This window comes from Lathamus discolor, chromosome 9 (genome assembly GCF_037157495.1).
Source record: "Lathamus discolor isolate bLatDis1 chromosome 9, bLatDis1.hap1, whole genome shotgun sequence".
NCBI lineage: Eukaryota > Metazoa > Chordata > Aves > Psittaciformes > Psittacidae > Lathamus > Lathamus discolor.
Genome location: NC_088892.1, coordinates 20,762,901 through 20,779,322, shown reverse-complemented (window position 1 = coordinate 20,779,322; position 16,422 = coordinate 20,762,901). Strand labels below are relative to the sequence as shown.

The following is a 16,422-nucleotide window of genomic DNA, read 5'->3' as shown; positions in this document are numbered from 1 at the left end:
CCAGCCGTCACACTGGCAATAACAAAGGCCTTCAGACCAAGCCTTCTGCAGATGGTTAGTGGCTCAGTGTCAGCACAGGGCTCAGTTAAACACCAGCCCTTGGACTGGTGTGTCCTTATTCCAGGTGTGTATCTTACTGTACTCTGACACTGGCAGAGCAAAGTGGTTTGATCAGTAGCTGTAAGGGTTTTTTTGCTGGACAACCATCACATGGAATTTTTCCCTATATCTAGCAGATTTCTTAAAGAAAGGTATTATCCAGGAGCTGTATCTTTAACTGTATGGGTGCTGATGGGTAAATAAATACTCTAGAGTCTGGCCCCTTACTCTGGTCCTCTGCTGAAGCCCCATTCTTGTCTTTGCTGGCTGGGTCAGATTATCACCTCCCATCACTGTCTCTAAAGGCACATTTAACTCTATTTGTCCTTATTAAATCCCAGTCTATGGCTCCAGAGAGTACATGTAAAACCCTGGGCATAATCCACTTCTTTGCTCATAGTGTACATGAGCTTTTATTTGCTGTCAGGACTCTTACCAGCAGTATTGTCCTTTCTGTCCAGAACAGTCTGAAAGAACAACAGGTTTGGCAGGAATTTAACACAAGTGTCAGAAACAGCCGGTTGTGGCTCATCTATCACCAAATCTCTCTTCTCATCTCAATCCAAGAGAGGGCTTTGTTACCTGGTATATTAGAAACCTGTGAAACTAGGGACTTGGCAGTGAATGCTCACAGCTGATGTCAATGTGAAAGACGAGTCAAACTACAGCCCTCAGAAGGGACAATTTATGAGATGAACACGCTTCTTTCAGTGCAGATGACCTTCAAGGTTGTAGGTACTGGGGATGGGGAATAACCATAGGACTGCTGCTATAAAGCAAAAGCAGCAGACCTCTGGTTAGCTTCAGGATAGTAATTGCTCAACATTGAGTGAGCTCTGCCACAAATATGCCTATTTTTTAATGAGGTTTGATGTTCCTAAGGCACTTGGGCTCCTTTTTTGGAACATGCACCCCAGTAAGTTTGATGTTTGGGGTTGGGAGGGTTAAGAGGAAGGGCATACCACACTTAGTTGAAGGGAACAGATGCTCCACACTGAGTTGTCAAAACCTCTGGCGCACTCATGGCCACATCTTCAATTTTTAAGGAATTCTATGGCATTAATTGTGCTCTCGCCTTCTTCACCCTTTGCAAAGGGGTGAGCTGAAGACCCCCAGGCCCTCGGAAGGACAGTGAGATGGGAAGGACAACAAGCAAGCCAGAGCTCTTCGCCTACTGTTTGCCACAAAAAAAACCCTAAATCTGAGGGGCTGATCTAACACATAATCTCCTTCCCTCCTTTCTCAGCCACAGCCTTAAAACACCCCAGCACTGTCCTAGCCTGGTCTGAGGTCTAATTCCAGCTTGGTCAAGGGGAGGCACAGAGCAGCCAGCAGAATACCTGATTTTAATTCCAGGCTAACATTTATAGGTAGCTTTTTGTGTCCATTTCCACTATCACCTTTCAGAGCTGGTTCTTCAGCCACCACAATGTTTCTCCCAGGACTTCTTAAAACAGCTTCATGAGTGGAGCTCAACTGTCAGAGCTGCCTGGATGCTATAGATGAGGAAAATTCTCACTGATGATTCTTCAGAGCAAAGGCAGGAGAGAGGGATGTTTTCTCTCCAGGGCATGTGCATGAAGACAGAAGGCCTGGGAGCCTTTTACCTCCAGACCAGATAAATCTGGGCCATAAAGCGTACCTGCAATAATGCCCAGCAAAGGCTGAGCATCCTCAAGGTGCCACCTTGGCATAAGCACTTGCCACTTCCCTTTGGGCTCCTCTGTCCTGGGGGGTGCCGCGAGGTAGCACTACGTGGCTGCACTAAGGAAGGTCTTACAGGGAAGGCAGACATGGAGGAGCTCAATGCAATGCAATGGAGCGTCATTCATTGGGGCTCCGGCAGCTCACAGCAGAGGGGCCATTACCAAGACTTCGTGGCACTTGATTGTCACTATGTTTTGAGTATCTCAGATGGGCGTGTAAGACCAGTACTACCAATACCCAAAAGACCATGTTCTCATTTGTATAGCGAATGTCATTACAGGGGAATAACCCGTTCCATAGATTTTGAACATTAACTACAGTATCTTCCACAACTTTCCAATTGAACTGCCAACCTTTTCCCTTTGAAATTAACCATGGATGTACATCATATAATCAAACGAGCTTTTTTAAAAAGTACATCTTAATATAAATAGTTTATTCAGTGCATGGTTGTGTATACAACAAATAATAAACAACTCTTTCGTACGAGGCAGAAAGCTGCCTGTACACAACTATGTCAGTTTTGGAGCACAGAATCCAACGATGATTAATGCACAAAATCTTACACATCATGCAACTCTATGCCAATATTCCAACTTTCTCCCATGCAACAGACATGATGACCTAAATGGAAACCTAACTACATTTTTTAAACAATTGTTTCCAATAGCATGTATAAGTATATGTTGTTTAGGGGTAACCTGTCCTAACGCTTCCTCCTACACAATATTCACGTGCCCGTTACAGTGAAAGAAGGACTTTTACAAATAAGACGTTTCTTATAAAAAAATTAAGTCACCTTAATTCCACAGTTTCTGTCTTTAGAAAAGAAGCCACGACAATAGTTTAACATGACACACAAAATGGAATTAAGAGAAATCTACACTGGAGGATCATTTTATCCCTTTCTGTTAACTTCCACTAGGGATAACAAAACAACTCGATTCCTACAGACTGGGGTTAGCACAAGAACTTTACCAGAAACTACAAATCTATAAAAATTTATATTATTTCGTTGTGTTTAAAACCACAAGAACACTGTTTGCTTGAGCCTGAGACACCAACTCTCAGTTCCAACCCTGAATTTAGTATTAGTTGTTTTAAAGACAGAGCTTTAAAGACCCATTGGAGTTCAGAAATCAAAAAGTTGCACTATTCCAAATTAAAAGGTTACATTTTTGTCTTTTATCAAGCCTTAGATATAAAACGGTAAGCCAAGGAAACAACAGAGTTTACATGGTTGTTTTTTTTTTTTTCCCCTATAAAACATACAAGCATTAAAATTTCCTTTGAAGAGCAAAAGTGGTCTTTTTTGTTTTCTGAGTTGGAAAGCAAATTCTTATCAGCAGTGAACGCTGTGAAATGTTTTTGTTTCGTATTCCACAAAGCATAGGAGAGAGAGAGAAAGAAAGAGAGAGAGAAAAAGAGACAGAGAGAAAGAGCTGGACATTTCTTCTCCGAGATTTATTCCGCAGTTATGTTTGTTGGCTATCCAACTGCCTGGTGATATGCACAAGCATATTCTACATTATTGGGGTATATCCTTTGACAACCAGTAGATCTAATGGCTGATAAACGAGTGACCTATGCAAGTTCGGTGGCTTGTCCTGGGCAATTGAATGTTTGGATGAAGGACTGCTAGTAAGAATTCAACTGCATCCAGAGGTAAGGTTCTGTTTAGAGAGCACTTGGCTTGCCTGAACCTGGCTACGTTGACTCGTTTTGGCTCATGGATTTACCCCCATTTAGCACTCCTGAAACACTTCTGCTCTTTGTTGGGGTCCCACTTCCAGATCTTGAGAACTCTGTGAGATCGTGGAGAGAAGGCTCTTTGTACATGGCCACTGCAAAGCAAAAGAGAGGCAGCATATCAGCACATGGTATGGGCTACTCAGTCTGCTGGTGCAGAGTCCAGCTGTGAAACACTGGAAGTTTTCCTTTGCTAATGTGCAATATAAAGAGTGAATGGAAGAAACACAGCAAAGAGTCCTCTTCCATTTCAGACACTTCCTAAGAACATCTGAGGTCCTCTTCAAGGGAATGACATTTTAGAGAAGGGAAAAAATGCAGCTCCCTCCCTCTCCCAGTTAAATCCCCCACCTGCCCACTGCACTTCCAAAGCTCTGCAAGATAGACCTAAGCTGATATTAATCAGCATTTCCTTATTAATAGTGAAGTAGCACTGTCAACAGCTGTGATTTGACCTGTTATCTGTACACGTAGCCTAAGGAGGTAGGTGTGAAAATGGATTTTCAGTCTTCCATTTCCTGTTTTCGCACACATCAGAGATGAGGATCAACATTGACATCAGTTGCCCAACATATAGTCCTAAATGTAGACTACCAACCTAGTTCAGCATCTGCGCGGGGCTATGCATCTTTGAAATATCCCCTCTGATTTCAAAATGGCACTGCTTTAAAAGGCTACTTAAGAGCATAACCCAGAAGTAGAAGGGTCCATTCCTCTTTAAGGAAGGAGCATATGGAAAGTAGTTATTCTGGAGAAAAGAAGCACCTCCATATATTGACTGAGATCTCCCTCTTTGCACTGACCAAAGAGGGAGCCAAGTCTGACTACAGTCCTGATTCAGATCCTTCAGTTAACTGGGATGACTATATGTTGAGCTTTTAATACACAGCAATATACATATGCCACATGCATTATTACCTTTAATGTCACATACTGATGCCACATTAATTGCTGTTTAATAAGCACCACACATTAAAGCATTAAACCAATCAAACATAGACAAACAAACATCCTGTAACATAAAGCACAGGTTGGCAAGCTATACAGCAAGTCACTAATGGCCTGTAAGCACATGTCTGGGTCATGCTGGGCAGATCCTTCACTATCTTATAATGGAGACAGTGTGGACTTTGGATAAAAAGAAACTACTATGTGTATTTGGTTAGATTAGAGAAATACAGAGGTAAGATAGAGAAACAACAGGAAAATAGGCTCTGGGTAGATTCATGGTGCGTTACAGAGCATTATAAGTACATATGTAAGTAGCTGAACCCTTCAAATATGTCTGCACTGCAGTTAAACACCTCTGACACAAGATAACAACACTTTATATAGGTGGGCCAAACCCAAGCCATTACCTTTTAATGGTTTTGGAAGAAAGTGAGCTGCAGGTTTATTTTTCTTCACGTGGTTTCCTTTCATGATTTCTCCTTCTTTGTTAAGACCCAAATACCAACCCCGGCCAGACTGTTGCTGTCTGTAGATCATTGAAGAGTATGTCACATAGTAGTTTTCAAATACCGATTCTTTGAACTTGCATTCAGGTGTAAAATGTTCCTGTAAGAAAGTAACAGATCAATATGTGCTGAATCTCACATTAGTTAATGAAAAAGCATCCAATATCCGTTGCGTTCCCAACAGTTAAAAGGCATACCTCTCATCCTCCACTATCCAATTACGGAACATGGGCCTAAAAGTATTAACAAAAGAGTAACACAATTTGAAACCCGTGAAGTGGTGCTGTGAGCAGCTCAAAGTAGCATAAGGAAGTCTTTTTGAACAACGAGTAAAAAGACTAAGTGAAGAATTATTGATTGATGCAACTAATAGATGTTAGGCAGACACAGCCCTGATGTCAACCCCAAAGGACCAGCTGTGGTCCAGCCCCATGGGTGAGAAGTAAGGCCACTTTGTAATGCCTTTGCGCATTAGCTGCTGGTCTTCACTGATTCTGAGGAAAGTGCGATAAAAATTGAAAGCCAAGATGCCATGAGTAAACGGTTGTCTCTTTACTAACCCAGCAGTAGTAATTTAGCTTGTAGCAGCTGCTTCTTTGGTCTAATCTATGTTCTTTCTCAGCCCAGCATATCATCCACTGAAAGCTCAGCTGTCAGAGACCCACTACAGACATCAGCCTCTGCTCTGAGACTCTGCCTATGGCAGCAAGCTTAAGTCTGCATGTTGAATTGCACTGCTTCTTTTGGGGAGATGCTATTGAGACAATAGTTGAAGAGCAATAAATCAGGAGAGAGCCTTTATCTTCCTGCCAGTGGTGTGACTGGCTTTCCCTGTGCAATGAATCAATACCTTTTGGTACTATTGCCTAAGTTCAGAAAGCGATACAGAAGTGAAGTATGGGTCTTGGAGGGACCCAAGACCAAAACACCAGTCCTGAAAGCACCACTGAGCTGCTTCCTAAAGGCCTCTGGGTGCTTCAGGGTTTTTAACATTACAAGCTCTGACAACAGCTCACCTATGGACCCCTAAAAGTCCATAAAACATGAAGGAGGAAGGTCTGGTGATGCCAATGTTAGTATCACAATCTTGCCTGTCATTGCACTGCACAGCAGCCAGCCGTTGGCTGTTTTTTCCTTGTGCTTAAAGTATCCTACAGCAGTGGGAAAGAAAGGAGGAAAAATACAGGCTTGCATAATGACTGTCATTTTGAATTGAAAAAATCAAAGAAAATTAAATGTCTCAGGAGCTTAGGATGTTCTTATGTAGTTTCTCAAATATTTTTGTGTGAGAAATAGATGGCATTCAAAAAAATCCCCAAACCCACAATTGTACCTTTTCTGCACTTCTTTTGCCATTTTGCCTTCTGATAGGGAAAAAGCAAAACCCTCCCATCCTCTGAGTGGCATTTGCTTCAACAAAGAATGTGAAGCACGCAGTTCTCTTCTTTATTTCTTCAAGCTAATTGGCTGTTATTTAGTTAATTGACAATTGGTTTCAGTTGCTGTCAAACAGGGACAGGCACAGCATTTTTGCATGAGTTCTAAATAAAAGCCTTCCATCGCTGTTCCCTGCCCAGCGCTAGCCATGCTAACAAAGACTATTCCAAGTGCAGCATCCAATTAGCAGCAAAATGGAAAACTACAGTGCTCCCACTGGAAGATTATGGTTTGGGTACAGTAATTTGGAGCTGTTTTGGGTACAAAAGGCTTGCTTTGCACAGCAGCAGAAGGTCAGATTGCCAACAGACCCACAATATTTACTCTGGCTCTCTTAACCTCAGTATGAGCAGCAGGAGCCATCGAGTCTCTTGAAACAAGGACAGAAATAGTGGGGAGACAGAAAGACAGATACTAGAAGACTCCTTCACCCCCTGATTTTGTCCCTTGGCTATGAGGCTTGTGATAACGAGCCATGGTGGAAGTGCTATGCTGCTAGGTGCGTTTGCAGTTGAGCCCATGTACAGCCAGACACCAGCCTGACAACCATGCCCCTTGAGCATCACAGCCAGCAGTCCTCTCCCTGGAGCATCCTGCAATTAAGCTATCATAGAATGGTTTGGATCGGAAGGTACCTGAAGGCTCATCCAGTTCCAACCCCCAGCCTTTGGTTTAATCCAATGTGTTTCTTTCCTATGTAGACAAGAGTCAGGGAGGAGATCTGCAGAGGGAAGCCCTGAAGGAGGAACACTAGCAAATGTGCTAGGGGGCATTGATTTGGGGGCATTACAATTAAAATGTACTTTCCTGAGCGTAGTAAGTCCATGTGCCAACCCAGCTGGGCACGGACAGGACTTGTATCAGCACATCAGTTCAAAATGCAGTGCAGAGCAGCAAGTGCAAGTTGGCCATTATGTTCTTTTTGCTGGCAAATTCTTTACTAATGTCTTGAGGAAAAGCAAGTTAGAGCTGGGAGAGAGCTGAGTAACCCCAATTAAAACTGATCTAGTCAATCCTATTGGAAATTTATAAATATGAATAAGTATTGAATTCTAAGGCCATTTCTTCCTCTCTTTCAGGTGTCCTCTTTGTCCATCTTTGCAATGAAACCAATTTGAATAAATTCTGAGAAGTCCAATGGTATGAATACACTGTTACACAAAGCAGATGAAAAATAGGTATTTGTGTGAAATAGTATTTCAATCACAGAAGTCAAGGGTGAAGGCGCCTACACGACAGTAAATTGCACTTACCCAAGCCCCTCACACATGCACCCTCACAATGAATGGATGAATGAATGGATGAATAAATAAAAGTCAAACGAAGAGCTGGGTTCGCTGTAGTCATGAGTCAGCCATGCTTAAGTTAGGAAGGAGAACTGTCTGATTTTGAGCTGATCAGCTGAACTGCTGAAATATTCCATCGTGGAATATCTGCAGCTGCGTTAAAGATGCGAAAAACGAATTGAAAAGAATAATTTGGTGTATGATACGATGTTAAAAGGCCTTGTACATACACTTAAAAGTGATTGTATTCTAGTATGACTAGATTATATTTAAACTAATCTAGTCTTTTCCATACAAATCCTGCCTTACAGGTATGTGAAGGCTGAAAGGCACAATACCGGGAAGTGAAGCTGGAATTCTTCCCACTCTGGGGACAGCACCACATACTTTACTGAGTAGTAAGTAAGTTTAAGTCAGTCATTAGGTCAATACTGAGGTTGTTAAATGTTTATGTATCAGCCTAGGCTGAATGGCCTGCAGCTACCCTACAGCAGTGGATAGGAACAATCAGAAGCTTTATTCAGATGGTTTTAGTGCTAGGGGAATGAAGAAACAAGAAAAAGTAACTTTGAAAAGTATTCAGGTACTTGGGAAACTTGGGAAATGTTCTTATATATTGAGCCTATAATTGTGTTCCATGGGATCAATGACTGTGTCTGCATTCTTTATTTTCTCCACTTAATGAAAACTGGATTTTTTCCCCTCCATATCCTGATTTCTTTCAGGATATATAATATAGCCCAGGATTCCATTCTGTAATCATGAATTTTTGAAGGAGCCTCTTTAAGACTCCAGAGCAGTGATTTTCTGCACCACTGAGCCTGCCTTTTTTTATTAGCAGAGATTGATTTTCTCCATCTTGGCATGTGAAGTTCCAGGGTGTATCCTCTGGATCATCACCCTGTAATGTGCAGTGATATCAACAGCACAAGATGTGAATACTTCAACTTTAATGTTATCAAAACTAACAGCTTTTAGATCACCAGTCTCAGAAGACTCTCTGAAGAAACTGGTGTTTCATGAAGCCACCAAAAGCTGTTTGCTATAGCGAAGGAAACTTCTTATCCTGAAGCAATTTCTTTTGGATAGATCTATTGCAGTTCCCACAGACAGGTTCCAATCCCACAAATAATGTCCATTTTGCTTAAATTTACCTGTTTTGAGGAATCCTAGTGGTGGCAGTGTGAGCACCTCATAATATACGAATATATTTGACACTGTCCCATATGACATCTTGACTCTAAACTGAAAGAGGGTGCTGAGGCGCTGGCACAGGGTGCCCAGAGAAGCTGTGGCTGCCCCATCCCTGGCAGTGTTATGCCAGCACAGTGAGGACCTTTGTTTTGGCTATGGCTATTCCAGGTGAGTTCTCACAAAGACATTGTAGGTAGCCCAAAGCCCTCAGGAGATGTTGTAAAGTTGAACTAACTGCTGCTAGAACAAAAACCCTACTGCTGAACAGGGATATGTGGAAGGCTGTGATTTCCCTTGGGTTCATTTCAATCCGAAGGCATGTGTACCAGCCACGTGACCATGGAAATAAGAAACATAAAAAGTGATATAGAAAAGATACACTAAATCCTTTCGACAGGAAACCTATTTACTGCCAGGAGTGACAGGAAGGCACGGTCTTCCTGGAAGGTGATCCCAAACAACATAGCATGGGATTGCCTGGGATAGTGCAATAAGCAGGAGTTGCTCAAGTGAAACACAAACTATCAGTGGTGTGTAAATTTAGTTAGGACAAAGCTTTCAGAAAGAGTATAATGGAGCCCAAGGAAGCAGCTGGATATCCAGCATCTGCAGAGTAAGATTTCAGGTTGTCACTAGATATTCTCTGAATCTATGAGAAAAGCATTGACAAGATCCTGTAATTATTCCCTTTACATAGTTCCAGTGCACAGCAAAGCAAATGCACAAACTAGGGGGAATATGCACATGGTGAAGTGAAGCAGAAAACATATTCATTACACAGAGATTCCAAGGTTGAAGTTGTGTTCGTTATGGTTTTACCAGCCTTATCAGGGACTTGGTTGTGAAAACTTGTCCAAGTCATCTTTGCTCAGGTTTTTAAGTGGCATTTAGACACCTCAGTTACTACCTATTTCAAGCTTGGTGCGTCACCTCTCAGCATGCTCTGCCCGCGGAATGGATGTATTGCCCAATGACCCCAGGGAAGACTCAGGGACAGTAAACAGTGCTCAGTTTAATTGAGATAGGAACGATGCGTGATCATACTACTGTTCCCTTTTGGTGATGCTTCATTTCTATGACTGCGTCGATTAACCAAAGCACTCCTTAACTGGGGCAAGAGAAGTAACGCAGGCTACATACAGAAAGAAGACACTCTCCTTATTACTGCAGAAGTGAAACGTCTTAGGTAAAGCCTGTAATGGGGTTTAAAAGTTCTGCAAGATGCCCAGGAGAGCACCTCACAAATGACAAACGCAGGTTCCTTTGCTAATCCATCCCACAAAGTTACGAGATGTAATTTACTTGGTACGAATAAGGCAGACAGAAGGTCCACTTTGCCCCCAAATCCATCAGTGCTTCTGCAGATTGTGCACCTCGGATGATCATGGAAGCATGGTACAGGGAAACCTTTGCAATTAGCTGAATAATCAAGTCCTCTATTAATATTTTAATACCTTTTAATGCTCGCATCTACCATTTATTAATTTCTGTGGCTTTAGGGCACCAGACTTGCCAGTTCTAGTTCAAAATCAGTGAAATTTTAATAAGATGAAAGGAAGAAACTAGTCTTTAAAGATTGCCTGTTTTGGGAAGGTTCATTAAGCAGTAAGAGCCTGTCAGGTTGTCTGAAGGCTCTAAACCAGACTGATAAAGAAAGATCAACATATATAATTCTACTATTACCTAGAAGCTGGTTTTTAATAGCTTTTAATTTTTATTGTTTCACATATACAGAAGTAATACTACTTCTTCCAATTCTGTAAAGGAAAGCCTATATGTTAATCTGTAATAAAGCCTCTTTGGAGAAGGATCTTCTCTACTAGTTTTGGGTTTAAAAAAGAAAAGATTAGAATAACTTTCTCAATGCCTCACCAAATGTTGTATTGCACGATAAAGCTCTATGATTCCTGAACTGCACTCCCAGGTTTGGTCACGGACTGGTTAACACCGCTATAGCCTCTGATTAATTGTCATGGTTAAACCCATCAGGCAACCAAGCCCCACGCCTCCACAGTGGGATGGGGGAGAGAATCAGAGGAACAAAAGTGAGAAAACTCATGGGTTGAGGCTGTGACAGCTCAGTAAGCACAGCAAAAGCCGTGTGTGCAAGCAAAGCAAAACAAGGAACCCACCCATCACCTCCCATGGGCGGGCAGGCGCCCAGCACCCAGCCATCTCCAGCAAAGTAGGGCTCTGTTCCCCTTTCCCTCTTCTTCCCCAGGCTTTATATGTCGTCATTTGAGTGGAATATTCCCCTGGTCAGCCAGAGACATGTCCTCTTCAACCACCCATTTACGCTTAGCCCACCCACTGGTGGGGCAGCAGGAGAAGCAGAAAAGGCCCTGACTCAGCAACAACCAATACTGCCCTCAGCACAAATCCAAACCACAGCCCCATAGTAGCTTCCACATGGAAAATCAACTCTACCCCAACCAAAACCAGCACAGTAACCCAAGCTAAAATACAGGAGACGGAAGCATCCTGCATGTTTTCCCTGTACTTCCATACTCTGATCATGTGTTCTTCTTTAGGTATGTGCCACTAATGATCTTTGGGTGGTCGGCTTGCTGGATCTGCCACAGCTTCTCATGATCCTCTGTCCCATATAACTAAGCCAAGCAGAGGAGCTAAGCTTTCCTTTCTGAGCAAAGCACCAAGAGCACCCACCAAGCAGCTCCACTGAAAAGCAAGAGCTGCCTCGATACATGACCTGCATGGGCGTTACAGAAAACAGGGATGTTGGAAAAGATGTGCTCCCTGAAAGCATGCTGCTGAGAGATGTTCAACCTGGATGAGAAATCAAGTCACCTTACATCCCTGAAGGCAGCCGAAGCGGGTGACTATCTATACCTATAGGTATAGATATAGGTAGCTATATAGGTATAGGTATATACCTGTAGGTAGCTGTGTGTAGTCTATGAATATCCAGAGCCCACCAAGGCAGTTCCCCCCTTGGGATCATGCCAGCTGGTGGATCCCATTCAAAGCTACAAGAGAACTCCCTTTTCCTCTCAGTAGGCTCATGATTTTCTCCGGAGCAGCCAATCCTTTGAATCATTTTCCTAAGCTCATTCACAGAATCATAGAATGGTTTGGGCTGGAAGGGACCTTCAAAGCTCATCCGGTCCAATCCCCCTGCGATGAGCAGGGACACCTTCCAGTAGACCAGGCTGCCCAGAACCACATCCAGCCTGGCCTTGAATGCCTCCCTTATCTCTGCTCCCCGTGACAGTGGCTTCCAAAGGTGAAGACAGCACTGTGGAACGTATTTAAAATGTATCTGCATTTTTTTTGTCATAAGCAAATTTCTTGTCTTATTTTTATTCAGCTTTTTTCTATCAGCTTTTCACTTTAGAAAACAGCACATAAAAGTACCCAGTGTGTCTCTTCTGTGTCATTCATTACCCCACATCTCTCTATCATTTCTCTGCTTATTCATCTCTTAACTAAGCGGGCCTAATCTTTTTACATCTCTCCTCATGTGAAAGGTTCTCTGTGCCTCTAATCACTTCCATTACCCTTCACTGAATCCTTTCCGTTTTCCTCTATCATTTCCAGAGCTGAAACACAAGCTTTAAAAAGAAGCCATACCACTGGGTTGTGTAACAGAGGTAAGGTATTTTCAGTCATTTTGTCTTGTGACCAAGCAAAAGTCTTTGCTGCTCAGCCTCACTATTGTGCATTCATACAAAAGTTCTCTATCTTTTAAGTTGTGTCTCTGATAAATACGGTCCAATTTGATGGTATTTCTGACCCGCTGATCTGTCAGTGTACCCAAGCTTAAATATGAAAGGAAGAGAGGAGGAAGCAAAAGGCAGATAGGACAGCTTTCTTCCCCAGAACTAGAGCAGAGAGCCCCAAAGATGCTAAGCAACCTGTTTTATAACATACCCATTATTACACAGATAACCTGCCAGCCATTGCAATCAGATTTCTAGCAGTTATAATTGACATCAAATCTTGGTGTTGTCAAATCTCTCTGACATAGCTGTTGTGCAGAATGTCCTTGGCTTAAGTGTGTCATGCATTGCTTTAATGAAAAATATCTAAGTTGAAAAACTCCTTTTAAAGTATGAGAACTATGTTCTGCTTCCAGTTACAGCCAGCCCTGCATCCCACTTGTTTTAATGGCCGAGCCCTGAGCCCATAGCCATTCACTTGAGCATGACCAGCGGCGTGAGATGCTGAAGCACTCAGGAGCTGGAGCCTTAGGAGACAACCACCACTGCCTTGTTTTGAGTTAGTTACTTGTGGTTTGTCCCTCTGAGCTGCTAATTGCCTGCCATCTTTCCCTTTGGCTTTGTATTCCACTGGGACACGGGACAGAGAAGCCACGCAAAGCCTGGCATCTTCCACTGAGCAGCAACAAGCTGCAGCAAGAACGTGCGGAGGAGACATCGCTCCATCAGGCAGACAAGTGTGGCATGAAGAGACATCGCCTCATCACAGCCTGGCTGTGGCGAGGGGATGCCTGCAAGCTGGCAAGAGCAGCTGAGACAGAAAACACATTCCTGTCCCAGTAGCCCTTTTACACAATTACTCTTGCATTCGTCTACATGATTGCTGCCACTGAGGGAAACACATGCTGCTGCTGGGGCTGCAGCCATGGGTTAATTTGCTCTTGGAGCAAGATCTGCTGGTCAGCGTTTGTTAAACCACCCCTGGGAGTGAGGGGCAAGAAGAGCAGCACAACCTTTCTGCTACCACATTGAGTGCCTTGGCCGTACCATCCCAAAATGCTGCCTTGGAGCAGGCTGTGAGGGGCTGTAGGAGATAGGGTGGGTTCTGCAGGCAGCAACAGTCCCCAGTGTGGAAGCCCTGGCCTCAGCAGAAAGGATGAGCAGTGATGCTGGAGCTTTGCATCACCAAAGGCTGCTCTGGCACTGGGGACCTCCCTAGACGGGCTCTGCAGAAGCAGCAGGGCTAATTGGAAGAGTGTGGGATTTACTGCTTTATCCTAGATAGAGGACATCAGCTGTGGGGTAAAGAGATGGAAGAGATCTCCTTCAGACTGTCTGTCACCAATGAATTCATGCAGATTTATCCTTAAACTGCTGGAAAACAATAATCAGTGTTTGCAGCAAGCTCTAAATCTGCCTGTTTAATTACAAGCAGGACATGACCCTTTTAGCAGCAGATGCTCCTAAAACTCTATGGAAAAAAAGGAAAGCACTCAAAGGTTTCTCTTTTATAGGGAAAAAGCAGCTGAATGAACAACAGTCAGAACGAGTGCTACAGTCCTTCCCATGGGAATAGGTGGTAATGGGAATGCTGTTTCTGTGGTAACCTGCAACCTGGCTGAAAGCCTGTCTGTACAACTGCTGTGAGTTAGGATGGGTAAATCGATGTGGAAGTGATCTCTTTGTCCTTTGCTACTCTGGTGAGGCACCATCCTATGCTTCTGATGCCAAGATCATGGAGACAGTGCTGTTCCACCCAAAAGTGGAAGGGAGCTCACCCAAGCATGGCCTCAGCTCAGCTCAGACCTCCCCAAACCACCACCAGCCGCCTTACTGACCCTGGGGAAGACAATGGTCCAGCCCAGAGGGAATGCTGCTGAACGAGCTCTTTTTCTGCACACTAGAAATTGCCTCTGCTCACTGACTGCGAGAAGCTGCAAGTGGAAGATAAATAACAGCATGAGCTGCTGGAGAGGAAATAATGCCACATTACATGAAGCAGGTCCTTGCTTCACTGTCAGCTTAGAGTCAGTTCCACATGGAAGGACAGCCCTGCCATTTGGCCTGTATCTTTTATTAATGTGGATGCTATGGATTAGCCAATGCTTTGGTGTTCAATACCATCCTTTTATGCTTGAGTTCTTAGCAAAGGCACTTGTTCTGTCTGCTGTTATTCCTTGTGTGCAGTTAGCAGGGCTGCTGTTCGCTTCCCAGATCATCCCCTGCACTGCCTGGGCTGGAATTGCTGCCATAGAGATGTTTCGCCTTCACCAATACTAGCAAACACACTTTGGGAATCCACTGTAAAGCTCTGTAAAGTACTTCATGTATATTCATGTGTAAGCATAAATGCAGTATAGCCTTTGGAGTGGCATTATATACTAAAAATAATATTATTGCCAAACTAATAGGCCTATAATTAGGTTTTTATTCTGCAAAGCACTACACTACAGGCTTTATTTTTGACATGGATAATGTCAGCGTTGGGAAAGTTAAGCAGGTTATTACACTAAATGAAAGAGCAGTGATCTTTCAGGACCTGATCCAAAATGTATGATGACCAAGGGAAATACTACCCGTGGCTTTACTGCGTTTTAGTTAGCTTTCTAATGCGCAGGTAGTCTGCAAAGAAATGTACTCATTTTGCTTTGAGAAATCAAGGCTAGTTGGGATTTGTCACTTTAAATTCAGCTTTCTTGCTTACTACAAAGTGTAAGTAAAAAAGACCGAGCTAAATATTAATAGGAATGTCACTGGTTCAAGGAGCTGGTTGGCTCCACCCTAACCAAAGCAGCACCTCTGCGTGACCAAATGATAATGAGACCTTTTCAGATGAGCTTGATGTACTGCGATCCATTTATTCATGAGTGCCATGGATGGATGCTTTTCGAACCTTGGTAGTTTGACGGTGCCAGGGCGTTACTGGCAGCCAAACTCTGCTTCTTGATACAGAGCAGTGATGCTCTTTGGAACTCCTCCACCCCCATGGCTCCCTAAATTGTGCTATTGAACATATGCTGCTAAGAGGATCTCAGAGGGATGTTTGTATTAGATGGCAGGCTAATTGTGGGATTGGGGAGATTTCAGATGGCAAAAACCTTTTAATAACAAGATAATAAAGGATTATAGAAGGGAGATGAGACGTAAGAATGACTATTTGAGAGGTGATGCTGACTGGCAGAAAACGTTTGTTTCAGCAGGTAAAGACCCCACCAAAGAAGGGACACTTGTGCAGAAAACAGGCTAAATCTCTCTCTGTAAATGACATACATGCATTTCTCATAAACAACAATTTGAAGATGAAATTAATGGAAATTCAAGGTTGGGGACATTTTCCAGCCCCTTGCGCATGAAAATTGTAAAGCAGAGCAGAGCCCAACCTCCCCTGACACAGGCACAGGTAAAGGGAGCGCAGGGAATTCAGGGAAGTCATGCACTAGCATTTAAATCACTGCATAGCTCTAACAAGCAAGTTGGCACCGTGTAGCTTGGGAGATGAGAGACTTCATGTTACAGTCACCACTGAACTGCAGGGCATGCTCCAGCAGAGCCTCAATGTCCCTAGGAACAGCTCAGCCAGCCGAGGAGGGCAGCAAACAGCCACCTCCATCTCATCGGCACTCAGCAACAGACCCAGGCAAAGCCATAGGGTAACCTCACGGAGACATCAGACAGGCCTATGAAGCTGCCTCCAAAACACAGTTTCTTTGGGGTTTAGAGTTGTTACTTCTAAATAAGGGCCCCCAGTAAGCCACATAATGCAGAAAGAGATGACCTTTTCTAATACCTCGCTTCATGGCTATGTCATTAACA

The 16,422-nt window shown here is 43.4% G+C and overlaps 1 protein-coding gene and 1 long non-coding RNA gene across 10 annotated transcripts in view; one reads left to right on the top strand and one right to left on the bottom strand.

Moving 5' to 3' along the window:
- LOC136019446 (uncharacterized) overlaps positions 1-16,422 on the top strand; it is a 73,332-nt gene that overhangs the window by 47,499 nt on the left and 9,411 nt on the right. For 5 of the 8 annotated variants that reach the window (XR_010614885.1, XR_010614882.1, XR_010614884.1 and 2 more), the window contains one exon: positions 12,488-12,540. The exons of 1 other annotated variant lie outside the window; for it this stretch is intronic. This is a non-coding gene — a long non-coding RNA (uncharacterized LOC136019446). Of the gene's footprint in view, positions 1-7,528; positions 7,757-8,046; positions 8,127-12,487; positions 12,541-16,422 lie in introns of those variants that run through there. 2 more of the 8 variants (XR_010614883.1, XR_010614880.1) reach the window with 2 other exon arrangements.
- Positions 2,222-16,422, bottom strand: part of FGF13 (fibroblast growth factor 13) — a 110,438-nt gene continuing 96,237 nt past the window's right edge. For both annotated transcript variants that reach the window (XM_065689645.1, XM_065689644.1), the window contains exons 4-5: positions 4,914-5,112; positions 2,222-3,650 (exon numbers count right to left, since the gene is read on the bottom strand). In XM_065689645.1, the coding sequence (XP_065545717.1) occupies positions 3,514-3,650; positions 4,914-5,112 (336 nt within the window). In that variant the 3' untranslated portion in view covers positions 2,222-3,513. The remainder of the gene's footprint in view (positions 3,651-4,913; positions 5,113-16,422) is intronic.